General features: G+C 41.9%; 1 protein-coding gene and 1 long non-coding RNA gene across 2 annotated transcripts; both read left to right on the top strand.

Annotated features, from left to right (window-relative positions):
• Positions 1-5,996: 5,996 nt before the first annotated feature.
• Positions 5,997-24,803, top strand: LOC111971425 (uncharacterized). Its single transcript, XM_023998195.1, has 2 exons — positions 5,997-6,527; positions 23,123-24,803. The coding sequence occupies exons 1-2, from the start codon at positions 6,309-6,311 to the stop codon at positions 23,960-23,962; spliced, it is 1,059 nt and encodes a 352-aa protein (XP_023853963.1). The 5' UTR covers positions 5,997-6,308; the 3' UTR covers positions 23,963-24,803.
• Positions 19,068-22,860, top strand: LOC112081196 (uncharacterized). The gene is made up of 3 exons (XR_002896372.2): positions 19,068-22,264; positions 22,358-22,435; positions 22,575-22,860. It is a non-coding gene; the product is annotated as an uncharacterized lncRNA (long non-coding RNA).
• Positions 24,804-26,107: the final 1,304 nt, after the last annotated feature.

Genomic DNA, 26,107 nt, shown 5'->3' with positions numbered 1-26,107 from the left:
GACTTACCAGAATCCCCCCAGAAGCGGCCAGATGCAATTTTAAATACATTTATACAAAATTACCCGATTTAGTAATTTTAAATATTACTATTATACATTTTATACATAGACATTTTTTACCCCCTTTTCATCATATCCAATTGTCTTGTCTCATCGCTGCAACTCACGTACGGCCTCGGGAGAGGCGAAGGTTGAGAACCGTGCCTCCTCTGAAACCCAACCCCACCAAGTCGCACTGCTTCTTGACACAATGCACGCTGAACCCGGAGGCCAACCGCACCAATGTGTTGGAGGAAACACCGTACACCTGGTGACCGTGTCAGCGTGCATGTGCCTGACCCGCCACAGGAGTCGCTACAGCGCGATGGGACAAGTACCTCCTGGCCGGCCAAACCCTTCCCTAACCCGAACGGCGCTGGGCTAATTGTGCATCACCTCATGGGTATCCTTGTCGCGGCCGGCATGGGTATCGAACCAGCATCTGTAGCAATGCAGTTTGCACTGCGATACAGTGTCTTAGACCACCGTGCCACTCAGGAGGCCCCATCCACAAAGTTTTTAATGCTTATCAATTTGCCTTGCACAAAGTATCAAAATACTAAACTACTACTTAAACAGGACTCTTAAACAATTTAATTTAAATGTTAATTAAACATTTTTATCACGGAAACAATGAGAAAATATGGATAAATAAATAATGAAATGTTAATTATATAAAGCAGCCCGTGTAATCATCTGCCAGAGAGTAGCCACAATCGGCCGAGGCCCAAGTAATACATTAGGGCCAGATAACTAACAACGGAATCGGCCCGAGTGCCTAGTAATACATATGGGCCAGATAACTTACACCAGAATCGGCCCGAGCTCAATCCCCGCATCCTAGCCATAGGTAATACTGCCGACGGTGGCCAAGACTCGGGCCACATGACGTCGGCCGAGTCTGACTCTCAGCCGAGTGCCCCGACTCTCAGCCGGAATCGGCCCAGATCCACTGTGCTAGCTGGGTTGAGATCTACGGAGAGACCTAAGGTTAGCTAGTTCAGCTACACGGCCAGATGGTAATTCTAGTAATTAAATGTTTTTAAGGTAGCTAGCTAGGTAATTTGAAAAATTCTAAACAAGAATACAAACAAGAAATACACGATATCAAACTAAAAAGGCTATAATATCTACTTGACAGGTTACTGCATGGTGAAGTATGCTTAGAGGGATGACGCCAAAGCTTGCGACAGGATGTGTAGTTCTGTATGATAGCCACATTAGTGGCTAATTAGTGTTTCATTTTTGTGGGACAATTACAGACAAATATATTGATATAAGTTACCTTGTCCGAGAGAGATTTGCACGGTTATCAATACGTCACTCCAGGGTAAGCCTATACGAAACACAGACCTTATATGAAGTAGTTACAAATTCCAGACGCAAAAATGAATGATGAAAAAACGATTGGAACCACTTCTGGGTTTTAACGCTAGGTTTTATGGGTATTAGGACTCATACTGTGGTACTCAATAAAGATGTTTTACAGTAGGCTACTTATGGCAGTTAACTTGTGCGCTCCCTTCCCTCTGCGGCTGTCTCTGTCATCATGCAGGTGGAATCTGGACTCCTGGATTCAGCTCTCCGTTGCATATTTCATGAATAGCCTAACTAATTACTAGCCTTACCTATAAAGGACTATTCCTTAATGAGAACTGAAGCAAAACCAATCGTCTGGACTCCAGATAAATGTATGCTATTATTTCATAGGTTTATGCGACTGTTTTTTCTGAGGAAGCTTCACATTATTATAGATATACCTCCACCGAGAAGCAATGTACTTTTTGATCAATTCCAGTGGGAATTTAACATAATACAGTCCAGTGAAAGTGTATTTATTTCAGCTGATGGGCACATCAATTCAACCCACTAAGCAATTGACTTCAGGCAACGTCTTTTGGCCGTATTTTTGGGTGCGATTAGGACCGGCCTTGATTTAGGCCAAATATATATGTCTATGTTTCACAAGTTTGGACAGCACAGTACAGTACAGTAGAGAACAGCAGATTACAGTACATTAAAGAAAAGTATAGAGTATAGTACAGTAGAGCACAGAGTACCGTAAAGAAACGTAAAGTAGACTGTACTGTACTCTTCTGAACTAAACTGTACTGTACTAAATTAAACTCTACTATACTGTACCATACTGTGCTCTAATGAATAAAACTACTGTCCTGTACCGTATCATACAGTGGTTCTTCCTGTAAAAGTTGCGTCATACTGCATCACACTTTGCGGGCTGCCGCAGAATTCTATGGCACATTATTTAATTGTCAGCCATCGTTGCCATTAATGCTAGTTTGTGCTAGTGTGACCATCAGAGGGCATCTTTGAGAATCATTTAATCGTCTTCAATATTGGCTGTACTAGAAAATGTAAGACCTTTTTTTGTAAGAATGGGATTGATTTTAAGGGATTGATTTTAAGAAATGTAGCTTAATTAATTAGATTAATATTATGGTGTTTCTATTCCACGAAAAACGAACCCCTCAGGGTTTCCGTTAGGAAAATATGGCGCTGTATAACGTGACGGTAGGGGGTAGGCTACAGTACTAAGAGCATAACATTTCCACACCCTAATTGTAGTCTAACCAAAACCCAAACGGAGAATAAAATATCATTGATTTATCAAGACCAGTCCCCATGCTTGTCTCAGAGCAGCACGAAACGGTGCTGAAATAGTTGACCACACGCAGGTAGGCTATTGCTTCAAATCATATTGCTTCTAACTTCAATATGCTTTTTAAATAAATAAGACCTACACCACTTTTAACAGCATATTACTCAACACTAGTGAGACTCATGTCGCCTACGGTAGGCCTACAGTATATGTACAAATATTTTTTTCAAGGGCGTGACTCTCCGCCAATAATTACGTTTAGAGAATGGAGGATTCTAAATTAATATCTAAGGGGAATTATTCCTAAGGGCAAATCTGATCTGTGACAACATCTAAGGCGCTTTTAAATAATTCTAAATGAATTACTAATAATAATCACTTTGTTTAAAAAATGACGATATTTTGGAGATGATTTCATTTTCAAATAACCGAAAGTGAGCGATTGTAATCTGAATAAAGGCCAAAATAATATTTATAAAAGCCAAAATATTTATTTCTGTTTTTAGAGGGAGAGAAACCAAAGCCCACCGTGCCTATTTTTTGGAAAAGGACATCCCTGCCGGCCAAACCCTCCCCTAACCTGGACAATTGTGCACTGCCCTATGGGACTCCCAAACATGGTCAGATATAACACAGCCTGGATTCAAACCAGGAACTGTAGTGACGCCTCTTGCACTGAGATGCAGTGCTTAGACCACTGCACCAATCAGGAGCCATGACTAATATGACCAGTATATATTGTCCTGCTAACAGCACCTCCTAGCAATGTTTTTTTTCAGAATTCACAGCCTGCTATGCTTGTGAAAAACAGGGTTAATAATAATAATAATACTTTTCCCCCCTTCCACTTGTTAAAGGTTCCAATTGATAAAGTTTTTTTAATCAACTAGTATATTTGAGTTTAACCACAATATTTGTTTATTATTTGTTCTGTCTTTTCTAGTGGATTAAACTGAAATTGCAACCAACTTTCTATGGCTTGTTTAAAAAATAACGATATTTTGGAGATGATTTCGTTTTCAAATAACCGAAAGTGAGCGAGAAAAAGGCCATTCTTAAACATGAGGTGAGACATTCTTACTAATAGTGTAAATAAAGCCAGTTTGTTATTTAGAATTATTTCTGTTTTTAGAAGGAGAGAAACCAAAAGCCCGTCGCCACATAAACCTTTTTTGTAAGAACATAGTATATGGGATTGATTTGAAGAAATGTAGCTTAATTAATTTGGTTAATATTATGGTGTTTCTATTCCAAGAAAAACTTAAAACGAAACCCTCAGGTTTCCGTTAGGAAAATATAACGCTGTACAACGTGACCTTTAGGCAAGTCAGTTAAGAAAAAATTCTTATTTACAATGATGGACTACACTGGCCAAACCTGGACAATGCTGGGCCAATTGTGCCGCCCTAAGGGACTCCCAATCATGCCCGGTTGTGATACAGCCAACCTAACTAAGACATACATTTTACGATACAATTCTCCCCATACGCTCCTTCTTGGCAAGAGTCCATTGTCCTGCTAATAGCCCATTATGGCGCTGTACAACGTGACCGGTCGGGAGTAGGCTACAGTACTACAGTAAGACCAAAATAATCCTAACATTTCCACACCCTAATTGTAGTCTAACCTTTACCCAAACGGAGATTCAGTGAAAATAAAAATCTGGTTGATTTATCAAGACCAGTCCCCATGCTTGTCTCAGAACAGCGCTGTCTTGACCTCTGAATGCTGTCTGTTCCTCCTTCCACTTGCCTCTTCCAATTATTTTGAAAGAGTATTTTCCAGTAAGCAACAATTTGTTTACCTTCATTAGCCTACTTTGTTCCAATATTTCTGTCATTCAGGGATATTTATTCCCATAGTAATTCGTTATGGATCCATATGGAAAATGACATTCGCAAGAGACGGTGGTAATATTTTTCCTTTCAGAGACATGGTGTCCAAGTCAGGATAACCAAAACATTTCTTTATTAAAGACTATCGGAAAGAGTCTTTGTCCTTATTTATTTTGATCCAAAGCAATGAATGAGTGAGTCACTCAGCTTTATGTAAGTGCCAAGGCTATTACTGCACCATCAACTTGATTATTTAGCAGACATCACTTGCTTATATTCAGTCAACACATAAGAATATCGTGGAATATAATTGAACATTTTAGTTTCTCTTAGTATAAAAACCTAAGTGTTACAACAGTTTTAGTAAGTAATACTGATGAGTAGAAACAAAAAGAAATGTGTATTTTTCCTGGGGTGCGCGTGCAGGACAGAGGAATAGCAATTCTTACACTATTGTTCTAAATTCAATCACCTTATTCATCCTCATCATTCAGTTCATTGAAATTACATTTTGAAGTTGTGCACAATTATCAGTTTCCATTTGGTTTATGTCGCCCATTCATTGTCAGTTAGTGACATATTATTTGGGACCCAAAAACATAATCAGTGCTCTAACTCCCCCTTGCGGTGGTCTGGAGCAATGAAGCAGTGACGCAGGGTACCGTACTAAACCACAAATTACCTCTGAATCCCGCAGCATAATCTCAAAACTTTTAGTTGAGCAACCACTGTACCGTATTGTACTGTACATTGTCTTCTGTGTTCTACTATGCTCTACTGTACTAAACTGTGCTGTACTGTACAGTGATGTTCCAACTTGTGAAAGATAGCCGAGGTCTATGATTAGTTCAGATTTGGATCTGGTCCGCAACAACCAAATTTGTACTTGTTTGGAGGCGGAACTCATTAGAATAATACCCAGCATGCTTTGCAAGCAAGAAAAAAAACACATTTAGATTTTTGTCATTCAGCAGACACTCTTATCCAGAGTGCCTTACAGTCAGTACATTCAACTAAGCTAAATAAGTATCAACATTTCAGCCATAGCAAGAAAAAAAATCTGTAACCGTTACTCAGAATATTATAATATTATTGTAGTTGAAATCGTCTGTTGGTTTACTGTGTTGTTTGGACTATTTTGAACATCATTGCTGCATGTTTCAAAGGTTTTGAAAAAGCTAACATAAGTGCATGCAATAGATGGAAGCAATCTTCAATTGGATTCTCTTTGCTATTAAGTATAGAAAATGATTGTTGTGATAATTGAGAATGTATAGTAGTTCAAATTTGGCCATACGATCAATAATGGAAAAATACTATTTTCAATATCCTGTAGATGACATATTTTCGACGTCTGGAAAATATGTATTTTTGACATCCATATAAGATGTATTTTCGACATCTGGAAAATAGGTCTTCTAGACTTTAATTCAGCATCTGAAATGCACTTGATGTCAAAGTTCTGGAACGTCATTTTGCATACTGGGAATAGGCTATAACAGCGCACTAACTTCACCATATCGACGTGTTTGCAATGGTAATAGGTTATGTTCTACATCCATGAGCTCAACAGCAGAATAGTCTATTAATGTTTCCCAGTGTTCGGCATATTTGAAAAAAAACTATAAAAGGACCTGGTGCATTATTTATCCTATTATCTCTCTGGCGCATTGATTGTGGAGGAGTTGTGTAGGTCATAGGATGCCAGACATTACAATTAGAGATTTCTGTTATTGCAGTTTAACAGACAAGGATATCCAAGAAACACAGCTGAGGACGTAGTGTACTTTTGATTTGACAAAGAACGGAAGATTATGGATGAAGGCACAGTTTCCAACGACTCTATTCCAGATTTAAAAGATTTGGAGGTGAAAATCGGACGGAAGACACCGGAGGGTTTGCTAAAGTGGATGCGGGAAGAGGCGTCAACGCAACGCGGAGATGCCAAGTTGAACTCGCTGGAGACCAAAGACGGAGACATCACAGAGAGGAAGAGCCTAGATGAGAAGATTCGAAAATTAAAAGTCGATATGGTAAGAATTTGTATTGGGGCTATGACTTTTGTAGGCCTATCTATATAGTTATTTACCTGTTGTTTTATTTTTCTGTTAGATAGATTATGAGGAGGCTACAACAGTTGCTCTGCTTTTGGCATGTAAGATTAAATATCCCCTAATAACGCAGAAGTATATTGTTCGTGGTCCGTAGGCCTACGGTGAACAATATATTTATTATTGTTAATCTTAGTCCTAAATACTCTTCCTGAAAATAAGGCATCCATCCAATCAATAATTCAGCTGATCTTTAACCTAACGTCGCCTGAGTAGAGACCCCAAATACGTTTTCAGGGTAAACGGAAGTTAGGTTGTAAATACTGTATCCCTGAAAACCGGAAACAATCAGCTTTATTACGACTGAGGAGAGTGGCCCTTCACCATGCTAACAGCGGCAGTTGGCTGAAGTTGCGAGGAAACAAAGCGACAACTTGGCCCTTGGGCTACAGACCTACGTACTGCTATGAAACATGAAGTTGTGGGTCTATTCATTCTTGCTGGCAGGTCATGATTGTTTGAGACCTGGCCTGTTAATAGGTCCAAGGATGGAGTTTTATTCCTGGTGAATTACTATTCTATTAGATAATGGCAACCATCTGTCAGTCTATTTAATTTACAATCTAACTATCGTTCATTTAGCCTATTACTCCCAAGCCTATTACAGGCCTGGCCAGCCATCTTTCATTGATAGGATACATTCCTGGTTTACCATACCAGATGCCATCACAGCTCTCCCCTTGGTGCAAAAACAGGACTCTAGCGGAGAATTTTGGGCTTGCTGTTGTTTTCCCCTGTCTCGCATTCCTATGGTAAGGGGCCAGGGTTCCGGTCCTATAGTTTTGCTTCGGTACTGCAGGTTATCTGACGCCCGATCCAAAAATACCATTTCCACACAAGGCCACATGGAGAAGGCAGATTTGGAAATTCCTAATAAGACATTTTGGTCATCACTTTTGTGCGTAAAATATAAATTGAACTATTCAAATAATTGTCCCTGAGGCCGATTTGTTTTTCTTCATCACTTACAGCTGAAGATATTTTAAATTAATCGTTTTTGGATGACGTGATGACGTCGTCGTTGCTCGCGCTTCTCCCTGTGCGCAGTGAGTGCAAGTGCGCATGTGATGTTGGCCTGTATAAACCGGATGCAAACCGGATATAGACGGTCCATGGATCAGCGTATGCGATCGTGAGTAGATTACCTTGAAAACAACAGTCGGATATCTTGGACCGGTCTCCTCTGCTATGTATTGGCCAATGACAGGCTTTGAAACAATTGGTCGGCCATATTGGCACCCCTCAGAAAATCAGTCCTCCATAGGAATTAATGGAATTCTACAGTATTTCAATTAAATGTTTCAAAGACAAAATTACATGTAACATTAGTCCTTAGTACTTTCAAAAATATATATACTTTCAGGATTTAAAAAAATATATATCATTTTTGTTTTATTTGTATGTTTAGCTCCCATAATGTAATGTAAAAATATTCTGTATCCAGAAGAAAAGTGGCAAAAACAAATGTAGAAATTATACTGAACAAAAATATAAACTCAACATGCAACAACTTCAACAATTTTACAGTTCATTTTAGGAAATCAGTCAATTAAAATAAATTCAAAAGGCCCTGATCTATGGATTTCACATGACTAGATAGGGGCGCAGCCGTGGGGAGCCAGGCCTAGCCAATCAGAATGAGTTTTTCCCCACAAAGGGATTTATTACAGACAGAAATGCTCCTCAGTTTCATCAGCTGTCCGGGTGACTGCCAGGTGAAGAAGCCAGATGTGGAGGTCCTGGTCTGGCTTGGTTACACGTGGTCTGTGGTGGTGAGGCCGGTTGGACGTACCTCCAAATTATCTAAAACGATGTTGGAGGTGGCTTATGGTAGAGAAATTAACAATAAATTAATTGGCAACAGCTCTGGTGGACATTTATGCAGTCAGCATGCCAATTGAACACTCCCTCAAAACTTGAGACATCTGTGGCATGGTGTTGTGTAACAAAACTACATATTTTAGAGTGGCCTTTTATTGTCCCCAGCACAAGGTGCACCAGCTTCTTGATATGCCACACCTGTCAGGTAGATGGATTATCTTGGTGAATAAGAAATGCTCACTAACAGGGATTATAAGAACATTTGTGCACAACATTTGAGAGAAATAAGTATTTTGTGCATATGGAACATTTCTGGGATATTTTATTTCAGCTCATGAAACATGGGACCAACACTTTACATGTTGCGTTTTGATTTTTGTTCAGTGTGTATATACAGTACCAGTCAAAAGTTTGGACGCACCTACTCATTCAAGGGTTTTTCTTTATTTTACATTGTAGAGTAATAGTGTAGACATTAAAACTATGAAATAACACATATGGAATCACATAGTAACCAAAAAAGTGTTAAACAAATAAAAATATATTTTAGAATTCAGACTCTTCAAAGTAGCCACCCTTTGCCTTGATGACAACTTTGCACACTATTGGCATTCACTCAACCAGCTTCATGAGGAATGCATAGTCACTTTAACTCTACATGTACATATTACCTCAATTACCTCGACTAACCGGTGCCCCTGCACATTGACTGTACCGGTACCCCCTGTATATAGCCTCGCTATTGTTATTTTACTGCTGCTCTTTAATTATTTGTTACTTTTATTTTTTTACTTAACACTTTTTTTCTTAAAACTGCATTGTTGGTTAAAAGGGCTTGTAAGGACAAAAAAATTGATAGCCGTGCCATATAGATTGCAAAATAGTTGGGAAGAGATTTTTGACTTACCGATTCCATGGCACATGGTTTATGAACTGATACGCAAAAGACACCTGATTCAAAACGTAGGATTTATACATTTAAATTATTATACAATATTTTTGCAACCAACAGAATGTTATTTATATGGGGGATACTATTATGACACAAGGCGAGACCCAGATGCAGATGGTTGGAGTCTTACAATATTTATTCATCCAATAGGGTAAGGCAAGAGAATGGTCGTGGACAGGCAAAAGGGTCAAAACCAGTTCAGAGTCCAAAAGGTACCAAAGGGCAGGCAGAATCAAGGTCAGGGCAGTACCCCTACTTCCCCTCAGTACCCCTACTTCCCACGGCTGTGCTCTTTCGTGACCCTGCTGCTCATTCTGAATAGTATAATCTAATCTGTTTTAAACCAGTGGCAGCATGTGCAGCAGTGGTCATTCGGTTTTTGACATGCAAATGTGAAATGGGTGTATTTATGCTGTTGTTCAAATGCACAGATTGCTTTATATATGTTCTCAGAGAAACTACCGGTAGTTCGAAAATGTGGTGTCATATTTCTGTCATGCTGCTTTGTTGACAACTCCAACCACCCTGCGCCCCAGGTATTCAACCAATTAGAGGCCATCACTGGTTCTGACAGCACATCAATGTGGCATTGGAAAGTTTTTACACAAAAGGCCCCGATGGATGTGTCCTTCTAAAAACCAAAACAAGACACGTTTGGTGCCTTGGTTTGAATTGAAAACACACAAAGCAGTTTATGTATACAAAGGATCTTAATTTGATCAATCTTTCGTTGCCGAGAGTTTTCCTGCACCACAGGAAAAGCAGAGCGGAGCTTCGTGATTTACATAAATTCACTGAAAATTTGCATTTACACAAGGCTATATTAAGAGTGTTGCACTTTTCATGTGGCCAGATTTTTGGCAGCTAATAGCCAAACCAAAGATCAAGCAACATTATGGACTAAACGTTCAAATGTTGCTCCAACAATACTGGTCAAATTAACATCTGTACCACCCATGAACAGACTGGTCTTCCCTCAGGTGTCATTTTGTCATCTGCTCTGACTGGCCTGACAATAATCACAGACTACCGCCAAGATACTTGCAAAAAAAACTTCATAAAATGCCATATGTTGTAGGAAATGTACCCATAACAATCCAGTCTATAATGTTAATCCAAACTTTCTTGCTTTGCCAGCAATATAGTCAATAGGCCTACCTAAAGGGAATAGACAGCCATTGTATGATTTGAGTGCTGATGGTACTTTACACAGTGCTGACATGGTGGACCAATAGTGAGTGATTTGATCAAACTAAATAGGGAGGGTTTGGAGGTTAGAGGGCATGAAGGGGGTCATAAATCTATGGGCCGCCAGCATCACATAACAACCCCTTGATTTCATCAGCCCTGCTGAGCCAGAGGATGCAGACAGAGGCTATGTCCTAAATGGCATCCTTTCCCTATATAGTGTACTATTTCTAACCAGAGCTCTGGTCAAAAGTAGTGCACAATATAGGGAAAGGATGCCATTTGGGATGCAGCCAGAGGCTCGAGTGATTAAGAGCTAGCGTACCTCTTAGCCAGTACAGGGCTGGGCTGCTCGGTGTTGGACCAGTATTTCATCTCTCTGAGCGGGGATGGGTAGCAGGAGAACAGAGGGGTACCGGACATTGCACTCTCATCAGAATTCTGCGTACACAGAATAGGCTACACAGATGCACATACATGTCTGCTTGCACATGCTCGTGCACGCTCTCACCTTCTCACTGGCGACGGTGTCCTTTGTCGCCATTTTTCACCTATGTTCCTGCCCGCTGATAGTCTTTTCACACACACACACACACACACACAACACACACCACACAAGACACACAACCACACACACACACACACACACACACACACACACACACACACACACACACACACACACACACACACACACAGTATGTCTGGTTCACATGGATTTCAGCACACACACACACACACACACACACACACAGGGCGGTGGCGCCGTCCTTTTTCTCACCTTCTCTAACTGCCCTCTGATTATGTGCCCAGATTTAATGCAGGGAGCTAGCTGTCACTGAATCTCACCTGTCTCACTGCATGTGTGCGTGCCTGCTCGGGCATGTGTGTGGACAGAACACATGGATGGATGGACAATCAATGAGGACTCACAAGATACTACCACCAGAGCAGAGTAAGAACTGCTAACACTTTAACACAGGGCTCTGTTATGAGCAGACAGTTAGGGAATCTTTCCTTAATAAAGACTATTCTGTTTATTTCGCCCAAGTATCAGAGAGACTCCTAAAAGTCTCTCCATGATGGAGCATCATTCAATACAGACTGATTTCACAGATGGATTTCAGTTAAACACTCTGAAATGGCCTGTTTTCCACGATAGGATTATAAATACGGTGCGTGTGTGTCTGTCCGTCCGTCCGTCAGTGTGACCCTCTCCCGCAGAGATGAAGCGTCTGTCTGTTTCGTTTGGAGGTCATAGGGAGGCTAGCTAGGACAGTAAGAGAATACCACTCCATAAATATTTACATTCCTATGTGGGAACTTTCTGTTATGTCTCAATAAATTAGACACAACACGAGGGATCTATTACCATGCAAGTCTTTTTCCCCCCTCCACTTCAGTCAAATAATTATTTTGAACGTACGTCATCAGTTGATCATATTGTTCAGACACAAATGGCTTTGTTGAGACAGACTGCGACACACTGGAAGGTGAAGACAGACCGAGACACAGATCATTCTCAGAGTCTGGTCTGAGACTGTTATGTGCTCAGTGTCAGGCTGTCTGATTACTGTCGGACTACTTTCCCTCCAGAAGTCCACAGCTGCTGCCGAATCTCAGCTGTCTTTCTGAACAGCTTTATTGAGTTAAAGTTAACGGACAGCTCCCTGTCATAGGGATTAAGACACATAGACGAGCCTCTTGTCTATTTATCAGACAGCTACATAGCTGCCTGTTTGGCTTCGACTGTATTTTCAGTCTGGAGCTCAACTGTAATGAAATAAAAAGACTTATTTCGACGTTTATGTCCACGTATAGGCTACTGTCTGCCAACTGTACCTGTGTGTGTCCTATTAAAAGGACAAGTCCTGTGAATGTTAACGCTACAAAGCGTTGTTGTAGCCCAGTGGATGACTCACTCCTTCTCCCTCCCTCTCACTGACTGCTGCTGTGCTGCACAGATGGAAGTCACTGGGGAGAGACGGTCTGCAGGCAAAATAAAACAGGACAGGAGGAGGGCTCTTTCAATTCAAAGGGCTTTGTTGGCATGGGAACCATATGTTTATATTGCCAAAGCAAGTGAAATAGACAATAAACAAGGGAAATAAACAATCAGATATTAACAGTAAACATTACACTCACATTTTTGATATTTTTTAAGTATTTAGACATTTCAAATGTTATTTTATTGGATAAATATAGGTTGTGTTGTAACAATGGGCAAGTAGTTGAAGTACGAAAGGGGAAATAAAGTAACAGATCCACTGGTCTGCTCCAGTGGTAGCCCTTTTCTTGTGGCAACAGGAAATGCATCTTGCGGCTGTGGTGGCGCATTCTGGTATTTCACCTAATAGATATGGGAGTTTATCAAGATGGGATTTGTTTTCATTTTTTGTTGTTGTGGATCTGTGTATTCTAAGGGAAATGTGTGCCTCTAATATGGTTGTACATTTGGCAGGAGGTTAGGAAGTGCAGGTCGATTCCCATTTCATTTTGTGGGCAGTGGGCACATAGGCAGACCTGGCTCTTAAGAGAAGACAAAGCTATGAGCCGCTCTCCATGACAAGGCCATGCTCACTGAGTCCGTATATAGTCAAAGCTTTCCTTCATTTTGGGTCAGTCACAGTGGTCAGGTATTCTGCTACTGTGTATTCTCTGTTTAGGGACAAATGACATTCCAGTTTGCTCTTTTTTGTTGTTGATTCTATCCAATGTGTCAAGTAATTATCTTTTTGTCTTCTCATAATTTGGTTGGGTCTAATTGTGTTGCTGTGCTGGGGCTCTGTGGGGTCTGTTTGTGTTTGTGAACAGAGTCCCAGTACCAGTTGGCTGAGGGGACTCTTCTCCAGGTTCATCTCTGTTGGTGAGGGCTTTGTTATGGAGGATTTGAGAATCACTTCCTTTTTAGGTGGCTGAAATAATTTAATTGCTCTTTTCTGTATTTTGATCATTAGTGGGAATCTTCCAAATTCTGCTCTGCATGCACTATTTTGCGTTTTAAGTTGTACACGTGGGATGTTTTTGCAGAATTCTGCATGTAGAGTCTCAATTTGGTGTCTGTTCCATTTTGTGAACTCTTGGTTGGTGAGTGGACCCTAGACCTCACAACCATAGGGGGAAATGGGTTCTAGAACTGATTCAAGTATTTTTGGCCAGATCCTAATTGGGATGTCAAATTTTATGTTCCTTTTGATGGCGTAGAAGGCCCTTCTTGCCTTGTCTCTCAGATCGTTCACAGCTTTGTGGATGTTACCTGTGGTGCTGATGTTTAGGCCGAGGTAGGTATACTGTAGTTTCTCTCTTCCCTTTGTCTGTCTGAGAGAGCGAGAGAGAGATGGAAAAATAGGATGACATTGTGCAGACCAGAAGGTTGGCTGTGGAGAGAGGCCTGTTCAGTCTCTAAGAGCCACTGGTTTTCACAGAGATGGAGCGAAAGAATGCGATAGAGTGATGGCAGGACAGACCGACTCAGAGGAAGCCAAAGTGTTTAGAAGGGAGAGAGTCAATGTATATTGAGTGGTGCAAGTCTGTTGAGACTGACTTGTACTTTTCCATGTCAGAGAGAAAGTGGGAGGTATCGATAGAGGGAGAGAAAGAAACAGAGCGGAAGGGAGTATGCAAACAGATGGAACAGCGGGAGGGCTGGGTTGAGAGGTCACCCTTCTGCTGTATCTGAACGTGCTCTTATTAGAAAGAAATAGAGGGAGAGAGGTGGATGGAGTTAGATAGAGATAGTATCCCCCTGCTCAAGGATGTGTTCACTTCACTCTGTTTGCAGGACAATAGAGAAAGAGAGAGAGAGAGGATGTTTTTGCAGAATTCTGCATGCAGAGTCTCAATTTGGTGTTTGTTCCATTTTGTGAACAAACCCCACCTTCTTCAACATATATATATATATAAACGAATTGGCAAGAGAGTGAAAGAGCCCACCCTCTTCAACATATATATCCATGAATTGACGAGGGTACTAGAACAGTCTGCAGCACCCGGCCTCACCTTACTAGAATCAGAAGTCAAATGTTTACTTTTTGCTGATGATCTGGTGCTTCTGTCCCCAACCAAGGAGGGCCTACAGCAGCACCTAGATCTTCTGCACAGATTATGTCAAGACTTGGGCCCTGATAGTTCATCTCAGTAAGACAAAAATAATGGTGTTCCAAAAAAAGTCCACTTGCCAGGACCGTGATTACAAATTCCACATGGACCATAATTATGTTTACATGCACAGTAATAATTTCATATTAAACTGCTTATGGCATCAGGCAGATTATGCACTAGTCATGTAAACACCTTACTCTGCTTATCTTAATTGGCATAAGGTCAAAATCGAAGCAAGCATACGCCAATTAAAACACCATAATTATCTGAGCAATCGTTCTAGTTATTAGGACATGTAAACACCTTAATCGGCGTTCCAGCACATGTGCTAGCACCAACCGAGCGAGCTTCCTCTCTAGCGTGAGTGAAGTGAGTTCAGGACATCTAAATGTATGCGTCTTAGAGGCGGTTTTCACACACAAACTTTATATGTCCGAACTCAGAATCGCTGTGGTAGAACATTTATTTTGATTGGCCATTTTCTGCATTTATCAGCGTGCCATCAGGTTGCCTTATTTCAGAGGTGTCCATGTAAACAGGATTATTAGGGAAGTCATTCGTCTTGCAAAGCATGTAAACGTTTTAATCAAACTATTATATTCATCGGATTATCCACAATAATCACATCATTGTGTGCATTTAACCATACTCACTGTTGCATAGAGCACATAATAAGCTATACCTACCTCGGCCTAAACATCAGCACCACAGGTAACTTCCACAAAGCTGTACATTTTTATTTTACTAGGCAAGTCAGTTAAGAACAAATTCTTATTTACAATGACGGCCTTGGAACAGGGAGTTAACTGCCTTGCTCAGGGGCAGTACGACAGATGTTTACCTTGTCAGCTCGGCGATTCGATCTTGCAACCTTTCGGTTACTGGCTCTAACCACTAGGCTACCTACCGCTACAAGAGAAGGCAAGAAGGGCCTATGTCATCAAAAGGAACATACAATTTGACACTCCAATTAGGATCTGGCTAAAAATACTTGAGTAGGTTATAGAACCCATTGCCCTCCATGGTTGTGATTTCTGGGGTCCACTCACCAACCACGAACTCACAAAATGGGACAAACGCCAAATTGAGACTGCATGCAGAATTCTGCAAAAACATCCTCCGTATACAACGTAAAACACCAAATAATAATACATGCGGGGCAGAATTTAGATGATTTCCATTAATTATCCAAATCCCTTCAGTCAGCTGGTATTGGGTCTCTGTTCACAAAAACAAACAGACTCCACAGAGCCCCAGGACAGCAATACAATTAGACCCAACCAAAAGAAAAATAGAATCATTTGTAACATTGGAAAGAATCAACAACACAAAAACAGCGCAAAGTGGAATGTTATTTGGTCCTAAACAGAGAATACACAGTAGCAAAATACCTGAGCACTGTGACTGACACAAAATGAAGGAAAGCTTTGACTATGTACAGACTCAGTGAGCATGGCTATTGAGAGAGGCCGCCATTGGCACTCCTGTTTCTTAAGAGAAGACAGGCTATGTGCACACTGCCCACAAAATGAGGAGGAAACTGAGCTGCACTTTCTTACCTCCTGCCAAATGTATAACCATATTAGAGACACATATTTCCATCAGATTACACAGACCCACAAAGAAAACAAGGTTTGATTGAAAACAAATCAAATCTTGAGAAACTCCCATATCTATTGGGTGAAATACCACAGTGTGCCACCACAGCAGCAAGATGTGTGACCTGTTGCAACAACAAAAGGGCAACCAGTTGAGCACAAAAGCCATTGTAAATACAACCTATATTTATCTGTTTATTTATCTTCCCTGTCATACTTAAGCTATTTGAACATTATTACACTGTACATAGCCAATAATATAACATTTGGAATGTCTAAATTCTTTTTAAAACCTTTGTTTTAACTTTTTTTAGTTCAATGTCTACTGTTAATTTCTGATTGTTTATTTCCATATTTGTTTATTGACATTTCACTTGCTTTGGCAATGTAAACATATTTTTCCCATGCCAATAAAGCCTGAGAGAGTGAGAGATTGAGTTTGTTGTTTTATTCCCCTGCAAGGCTACAGCAGTGCGTCACGGTGCCTGTTTGCAGTGTGACATTGCCAGACTGGTCTCAGCATTGGAGCGTGTCTATGGCTCACTGGTCTGTAGGGTCAGCTGTGTGCGCATTCAAACTAAATCATAACACCGTGTGTGTTTGTGTGTGCGTGGGAGTGGCGTGCGCGTCTAGATTTCTGCTTGTTGAAATGGCACATCAAGCCTGGAAATCTGATTTTCACCTCGAGTAAGAGGTTCTATCCCTGGCCCTGTCGATAAAGTTACATCTCAAGAAGCATCGAGCGCTAGCTTGTCATTTTGTGATGAAGGCTGAGGATACTAGACTGCTATAAAAGTGCTGCGCGCGTACACACACACACACACACACACACACACACACACACACACACACACACACACACACACACACACACACACACACACACACACCACACACACACAGAGTGCTGTTTATTCGGTGTGAGTTCAGCTGAGCACGGCATGGTGCATGAAATACAAGCCGAATGCCGGTGAAAGAATTTCCAGAATCCTGTGGATTAGCCGGGAGCTGTCTGGCCCAGCGCCTCCTTCGGAAAACTGGAGTCTTTTTGGCTGTGAAAACAGCTCTACCATCCTCAAGGCCGCTGAGGGCTAAACTCCAAAGGCAATAAACTCCCTTCTCCCCATCCTACTGCAGACTGTCCGTAAGACAGGCCTATAGGAAGGTTGGCATTGATACTGGCACACAGACTGGCATTGAGAGAGCATACAGATGGACACTCAGCCAGACCTGAGCCTCTTCAGCGACATAGCATGGTGTGCCTGCCACCGCAAATCAAATCAAAAGTGTATTTCAGATTTGCAGACGTTATTGCAGGTGCAGCGAAATGCTTGTGTTTCTAGCTTCAACAGTGCACTAAAACCTAGCAATAGAAAACAATACACACATAATCCAAAAAGTAAAAAGAAAGAAATTAAGAAATGTCGGAATGAATATAAATAATATACACTGTATGAATGTGAATAGAAAATGTGTGTATAGCGGTAGTTATATAGGATGAGTCAAGACTAAAATACTCTATATAGAAATAAAGTGGGGGAAACAGTATGTAATCATTATTAAAGTGACCAGTGTTCTATGACTCTATGTTCATAGAGCAGCGGTCTCGAAGGAGGCCTGGAGACAGAAGCTATTCATTAGCCTCTCGGTCCCAGCTTTAATGCACCTGTACAGTCTCCAACTTCTAGATGGTAGCGGGGTGACTAAAGCGGGGGGGGGACACAGGCCGTGGCTCAGGTGGCTGGGGTCTTTGAGGATCTTCTTGGTCTTCCTGTGGCACCAGGTCCTGTAGATGTCCTGGAGGGCCTCAGTGCCGAGCCATGAGAATAATATTTACAGCTATGCTCAGCAGTTTATCACTCAGCTTCTCGAGAAACCGCCGGCTAAAACCCCAAACCTCAATAACCTCGATCCTGAACAAAACCCAGCCCTGCTGTCTACACTTACAAAAAAGTGAACCTTAGCTGGCAGGAGTACATACATTTTATATTGGAAAGTATAGGGCCAAAGAAGTTGACTCTAAGGCAATGTTATCCCACTTCCAATCCCTTTGTTTCCCTGGATGGAGAATAGTTCACTGAAAGGGCACTCAGTCAGTCACTCAGTGGACGGTTGATTGATGAAACAATATCCATTGTGTTTTATATTATCGCCAGAGACGAGACGTATGTGGCAGGGTCTACAGACAATCACGGATTACAAAAAGAACATCGACGTCTTGCTCCCAGACAAATTAAACAACTTGTTTGCGCGCTTTGAGGGTAATAGAGTGCCACCGACACAGCCCGCTACCAAAGACAGTGGGCTCTCTTTCTCCGTGGCTGACATGAGTAAAACATTTAAACGTGTTAACCTTCGCTAGGCATCCCCAGCCGTGTCCTCAGAGCATGCGCAGACCAGCTGGTGTGTTTACGGACGTATTCAATCAATCCCTATCCCAGTCCCTATCCCAGTCTGCTGTCCCCACATGCTTCAAGATGGCCACCATTGTTCCTGTTCCCAAGAAAGCTAAGGTAACTGAACTAAATGACTATCGCCACGTAGCACTCACTTCTGTCATCATGAAGTCCTTTGAGAGACTAGGATCAAGGATCATATCACTTCCACCCTACCCGTCACCGTAGACCCACTTCAATTTGCTTACCGCCCCAATAGATCCACAGACGATGCAATCGCCATCACACTGCCTGCCCTATCCCATCTGGACAAGAGGAATACCTATGTAAGAACTCTGTTCATTGACAACAGCTCAGCATTCAACACCATAGTACCCTCCAAACTCATCATTAAGCTTAAGGCCCTGGGTCTCGACCCCGCCCTGTGCAACTGGGTCCTGGACTTCCTGACGGGCCGCCCCCAGGTGGTGAAGGTAGGAAACAACATCTCCACTCCGCTGATCCTCAACACTGGGGCACCACAAGGATGCGTTCTCATGCATGCCTCCAACTGTGGCCATGCATGCCTCCAACTCAATCATCAAGTTTGCAGACGACACTACAGTGGTAGGCTTGATTACCAACAACGACGAGACAGGTAAGAGGTGAGGGCCCTCAGAATGTGGTGTCAGGAAAACAACCACTCACTCAATGTCAGAAAAACAAAAGAGATGATCGTGGACTTCAGGAAACAGCAAAGGGAGAAGGCCCCTATCCACATCGATGGGACAGCAATGGAGAAGTTGGAAAGTTTTAAGTTCCTCGGTGTACAAATCACAGACAAACTGAAATGGTCCACGCACACAGACAGTGTGGTGAAGAAGGCGCAATAGCGCCTCGTCAACCTCAGGTGGCTGAAAATGTTTTGCTTGTCACTGAACACCCTCACTAACTTTTACAGGTGCACAATTGAGAGCATCCTGTCGGGCTGTATCACCGCCTGGTACGGCAACTGCACCGCCCACAACCGCAGAGCTCTCCAGAGGGTGGTGCGGTCTGCACAACGCATCACCAGGGGCAAACTACCTGCCCTCCAGGAAACCTATAACACCCGATGTCACAGGAAGGCAAAAAAGATCATCAAGGACAATAACCACCCGAGCCACTGCCTGTTCACCCTGCTTCCATCCAGAAGGCGAGGTCAGTACAGGGTCATCAAAGCTGGGACCGAGAGACTGAAAAACAGCTATCTCAAGCACATCAGATTGTTAAACAGCCACCACTAGCACAGAGAGGCGGCTGCATACCTACAGACTTGATATCATTGGCCACTTTAATAAATGGAACACTAGTCACTTTAATAATGCCACTTTAAGAATGTTTACATATCTCGCATTACTCATCCCATTTGCATATACTGTATACTGTATGTCCTTCACTATCTATTCTTTACTATCTATTGCATCTTAGCCGTTCTGTCACTGCTCATCCATATATTTTATACTTATATATTCTCATCCCATTCCTTTACTAGATTGTGTGTATTAGGTTTTATTGTGGAATTTGTTAGATATTAGGTTCTGTTGTGGAATTGTTAGATATTAACTGTTAGATACTGCTGCACTGTCAGATCTAGAAGCACAAGCATTTCGCTACACTCGCAATAACGTCTCTTAACCATGTGTATGTGACCAAAGAAATTGGATTTGATTTGATAAACAACATTGTCCTCTATTACGTCCGTGCTTCCCATATTACTCATATGATCACATTTCTCTCGTTTCCAAATGAGTGTTTTGTGGTTGTAGTTATGATGATGCAGCCTGACCGAGATGAATGGCTGATCTATATCCACACGAGTGATGTACTGCTCTGCCTAAGGGATGCAGAGACCTGAAGGTACAGCCATTTATACTATGCAGTGACCATGTTTTAAGGCTGTAGAAATCCATCAATAGGCTTTTTCATTGACTTGACCTGCAGGGTCATGGTGGGGGGTACACAAAGACTGCAAAAGATCAGAGATCTTGTGTGCTTTAGGTGTACGCGCTTAATCCACTGTCCTGGAACTGTGGACTTTAGGCAATGAGACTCACAGTTGCATTCTAAGAGTGTGATGTATTCAGTTGGCAGTTGGTTCTGCTATCCCTGGGGCCAGTCCAGAAAGCAGAGTATACTTTGGAGGGTCTGCAAAGACAGGGAGGCACTCATTACTACAGCAAAGCGTACAGTCAGTGTGACTTTGCCATCAGCAGAAGAACTCTTATACATGTAACTCATTGAGAGCGAGAGAGAGAGAGAGAGAGAGGCCCTAGCTCCTGACTGGACTGGAGCACATCTCTGCTATTGTGTTCTGTTGGATTTCCCATCATGCACTGCTTTTTCTCTTCTCTCTCCATTTAGCTTATTCAACATCCCTCCTACACACATTAAAAAAGCAGGGGTGCCTACTTATTTCCATAAAAAGTGTAATTACTAACTTAACCATGCTCAAAGGGATATTCAATGTCTGCTTTTTTTACCAATAGGTGCCCTTCTTTGTGAGGTATTGGAAAACCTCCCTGGTATTTGTGGTTGAATCTGTGTTTGGAATTCCCTGCTAGACTGAAGGAATTTACCGATAATTGTATGTGTGGGGTAAAGAGATGAGGTAGTCATTAAAAAATCATGTTAGACACTATTATTGCACACAGAGTTCATGTAACGTATTATGTGACTTGTTAAGCACATTTCTACTACTGAACTTATTTAGGCTTGCCATAACAAAGTGGTTTAATATTTATTTTCTCAAGACATTTCAGTTTTTCATGTTTTATTAATTTGTAAAAATGTTGAAAAACCTAATTTCGACAAAAAATCTCAATATAATACTTTTTTAAATCAGGCAACAACAATAAAATTTGGAAAAAGTCAAAGGGTGTGAATACTTTCTGAAGGCATTGTATATATCCCAAAACTATCTCATCTCTACTCTCGTCATCCTCTTCTCCCTCTGTTATTCTCTCACCTCTCTCTTCCCTCACCTTGCTCCTCTCCTCGTCTTCCTCTTACCCCTCCACCCTAACCCATACCTACCCCTTCTATCTCTCCCCTAACTCTCACACCTCCCTCACTCCAAAAATTAGGGGTTCAACAACGGTTCTTCTAAAATCCTCAAACTTCCTTGTAGAACCTTAGTTTTTGGCACTGAAAAATGCCCCCAAAAGGTTCTTCCAAGAACCCCAGAGGAGGTGGGGTTCATCAAGGAACTTCTTTAGTTCTTGGGGATTCTTGCTGGAACCTAACTGCCCATCTGAAGGACAGCAGGTGCAGGCACTTAACAGAAGCATTTTAAGATCTCCTCAATTTCAGGTAAGGTTCCTCCCTTTACGATCTAAATGTATATTGTTTTATGATGATACCATCTATCTTTTTATATTTGTGCAGATGGTTGTGTTATTTGAGACTTTCTCCCTTTAAAAAAAAAAATTCGAAACCAGAAAATGAACACAATTCAATGGATATGAATCAACAAAGAGGTAAGAATATGTTGAAGGCTATAGCTGCAATGGGCACAGATAAGTGAACTGCTCACTTATTTGTGTGTCTGTGTTTGCAGGTATACTGACGAGGAAGCACACAAAGGTATGAACAATTGGTATTGGTTTGTCTGATAATGTTATGCACATGTATCATCTACAATTCATTTGAAATAATGGTTTCTCTAAAACCTTATAGGACTCAGTCACAGCAGCCATCTTCCTCCTCCGTTACCTTTTCAGTGAAGATCCCAGAGGCCTTTACATCATGGACAAGGTATGTGTATGAAAACCGTTGTCAAAAGTTACGTTTTTTAATTCACATCATTTCTGACTACAAAAACCAAGATATTAATACTGTCATGTGCACATTTTGTTAATCGTCTGTGTAATTATATATATTTTTGTATTCACAGACTTCACCCTGCCTACACCTCTGATGAATATAACAGGAAACCTGTTCGATCACCATGCACTGCTAAATCATTGTGGCTGTGGATATGGAGAACATCAACACATTAACGTCATCACACCAGAGGATATACCCATTGGACTTGGGGCTCTGCTGGAAGTTCACCTCATATTTAGATTTTTTTATTCTGCTTTGCCACTAATATCTAAATAAACACTGAGAACTAAAATATTGTGTTATTGTTGTTATTTTTGTGCTGATTGTTATTATTATTATAATACTAACGGGGGAGGGGGTGGTTAGAAAAAGGAACCCCAAAAAGGTTGTTTGTGGAACTGTTAATGGGGGTTCTTCAAGGAAATTATAGGGGTTCCTCCCTAGTTTCAATTTGAAGAACCCGTAAAGGATCCTCCAGGAACCTTTTCTTTTTAAGGGTGCTCCTCTCTCCTGGGTCCATTGATTTCCTCCCACCCTCTCCTCTTTTCTCCCACCCTCTCTCCTCTCTCTTCTCTGCTGGATCAATAAAGTACAAAGTCGTCTTCTTCTCCATAGGCCCACCTGCGCTCGGTGGATGTGAAGATCCTGCAGCAGCTGCTGGCGGTGCACGAGGGGATCGAGGCATGTAAGTGGCTCCTGGAGGAGCGCGGCACCCTGGCCAGCCGCTGCAGCAGCCTGACCAGCAGCCAGTACAGCCTGGGAGAGGGCCCTGGAGGAGACACCTCCTGGAGAGACAGCTGGAGCAGCCTGCAGGACCCCCTCAACGACAAGCTAGATAACATCTCTATAGGTAGCTACCTGGACACCCTGGCGGATGACATGGATGAGTACTGCCCCTCTAGTTCTGAGTATGCGCTGTGTTCTACTCCACTGGGGACTGAGATGCCCACTCGGACTGGCGGAGGGACAGGTTCTGGGGTAGGGGCGGGGAGAGGTGCTGGAGCAGGGGCAGTGTCTGGGGCAGGGGTTTTGGCTGGGACAGGAGGGGCAGGAGCTGAGTTAGGACCAGGCACAGGGGGCAAGGTAGTTGTTGGGCCTGGGGCTCCCCAAGTCAAGCCAGAGATCCCCAAAGAGGAGCCTCCCATTTGGACTAAGGCCAAAAAGGTAGTGAAAGGAACCACCATCACCAAGGACACCAAGGACTCTAATCAAACGCAGCAGCCCAGTAAGAGCAATGGCGTCCTGGAGAAGGCAGTCAGGCAAGCAGGAGGACTTGCTGACTCGGCCCGGGCCTGCCTGGCTGAGAAGCTGGGGAAAAACCAGAGCCCCAAACTCAAACCCTATAAGAACGGCAAGATAGACCTGGATGGCTGCAAGATGAACGGCACGATGCACCTGGAGTATGACGCCCACTGGCGATGGGTGCAGTCGCAGGATGATGTTACATTTCTGTGAGGTGGATGAATTACGCCACCAAAGACGCTTAGCCCGCTCCCATGTGATGACCAAACAGGTCGAAGGTTAAGAGAGAGGGGGCCTTGGACTGGTGTTGTGGTTGATTGCAGTTATTATACAAACTTCTACCATTGCCGTTGTGCAAGACATCAGGTGTGGATGAGTAGGAGAACACAACATCATTACATTATGTTCTATTCACTCTAAATGTGACTGCACTAACTTTCTAGAACATTGACAGTATTATATTGTGGATAAAGTTGATATTTTTGTTTACCCTCTCTTCCTGTGTGCATTGTAACATACAGTACCATAGAAAAATGAACAATTTCCAAAAAGAAAATAAATATATTTGTTACACACACACATCTATAGAACCTAGTTAATGAACAAAGTTTGCCCTTACTGATCAATCCCATGTCGAAATGATTGTAAAACACCCTATCCATAGATACCTGAATCCTTCTCATACATACTATACCATAGCATGCAAAGAGCATCTAGAATGTTCCTACTGTTTGCACACGATTGCTATTGTGGATGTCCTAAAACTACCTAAAGTACTTAACCAGTCAATGCAATATGTATAATCAGTGAATCGCAATGCAATGAATCTGTGCATCAGGTTCTTATGTGGGTGGATGTGTTCGAAAAATGTGTCAATATGGCTGAGTATTAATATTGTTATTTTGTGGATTATACAGTATTTTCCATTTGGAAAGCAGATGTTGTCATTGGTGTAATCCTAAACTATTATGCCTGTATCTCCCGTTCCAAGATAACTGCACTGTTTTTCTGATAATCCTGATTGTTTAAATGACTGATTTGCCCTCTTTCAGTACTCTGCTGTCTGTGTCTTAATGAGTCATACTGTCTCTGTTCTTTTACTCAGTGTTGAGTGGTGTGAAGTTAGTACAGTAATTTGGGTGGGTGAGAATTGCATGTCATGTGCTGACTGGTTTATTGGTAAAAATCGCCATGAAAAATGTGTGTAAAAGCTTAATACAATCATCAGGGAAGAAAAGCAATATTCCCTTGAAGCCTTTTGTATTCGCTTATAAACAACCCACTCTCACACAGAACCATCACCACTGAAAGTTAATAATATCTCAACCCTCCAAGGGAGGGGTTGCCAGGACAACTGAGAGAGAGAGAGAGAGAGAGAGAGAGAGAGAGAGAGAGAGAGAGAGAGAGAGAGAGAGAGAGAGAGAGAGAGAGAGAGAGAGAGAGAGAGAGAGAGAGAGAGAGAGAGAGAGAGAGAGAGAGAGAGAGAGAGAGAGAGAGAGAGAGAGAGAGAGAGAGAGAGTTCACGTGTGTATGTACATGTCTGCGTGTGTCCATGTGAGTGCACGTGTATGCAACACACACGTGTACGTGTGTGTGTGCACATATTTGTGTTTGCAACTGGCTGCTGTGCACAGCTGCTCTGCTAGATTTAGATGAGGATGGAAGCGTCTCAAGGGTCTGTTCTTCAGTAGGCTATCCCCTTCTTTTTCATCATGGGAATACAACACATTTCACTGCACCTATCTGGTGTATGTAAGAATAAAACATGTCAAATAAATAAATAATAATTGTCTCACCCCATCACCCTCTCCCATCCCATCCCATTCTACCCCGTCGACATTAGTCATATTTATGCTGGGAGAATAATGCACTGTATTTGATAGATAATGGATACCAGATAACATCATATAAGGCATGTGTATTGCATAAGCATTGTGAATGTTATCAGATCTATTATGCATATCATGGAACTAGATTAGTGTAACAAATCAATTTAGGAAGGACTGTTTTTAATTTAATTCAGTTAGGATTTCCCTTCATGATGTTTTGAATTCTGTATACTCATGCTTTTACTTCCTTGTTCGCTGTCTTAGTTCTATGGTTCTAGGGTGTCTGTCTCTGTGTGATGTCTTTGCTTGCGTGGCTCCAGTTCTGTACCCCTCAGCACTCTTATCAGAGCAACCTTTTAATATGTTTCAGATGAGTTTTCACTTAAAGACCTCAGCGAGACTCAGTGACGGGCACGCAGGGTAGGCAGTGCTTACCTTGTGATAGTTTAATTTAAAAAAGCTGTTATGAAATAATTATACACGCAATAAAGTCGAATCATTTCCTAAAACTGAATCAAAACCTCAGGAA

This window comes from Salvelinus sp. IW2-2015, linkage group LG13, assembly GCF_002910315.2.
Source record: "Salvelinus sp. IW2-2015 linkage group LG13, ASM291031v2, whole genome shotgun sequence".
NCBI lineage: Eukaryota > Metazoa > Chordata > Actinopteri > Salmoniformes > Salmonidae > Salvelinus > Salvelinus sp. IW2-2015.
This window is presented reverse-complemented; position numbering and strand designations above follow the sequence as displayed.

Bases quoted from the DNA above. Each gene is read 5' to 3' on its own strand.
- LOC111971425 (XM_023998195.1), top strand. From the start codon at position 6,309: ATGGATGAAGGCACAGTTTCCAACGACTCTATTCCAGATTTAAAAGAT. The intron at 6,528-23,122 runs GTAAGAATTTGT...TCTTCTCCATAG, and splicing joins GAAAATTAAAAGTCGATATG to GCCCACCTGCGCTCGGTGGA.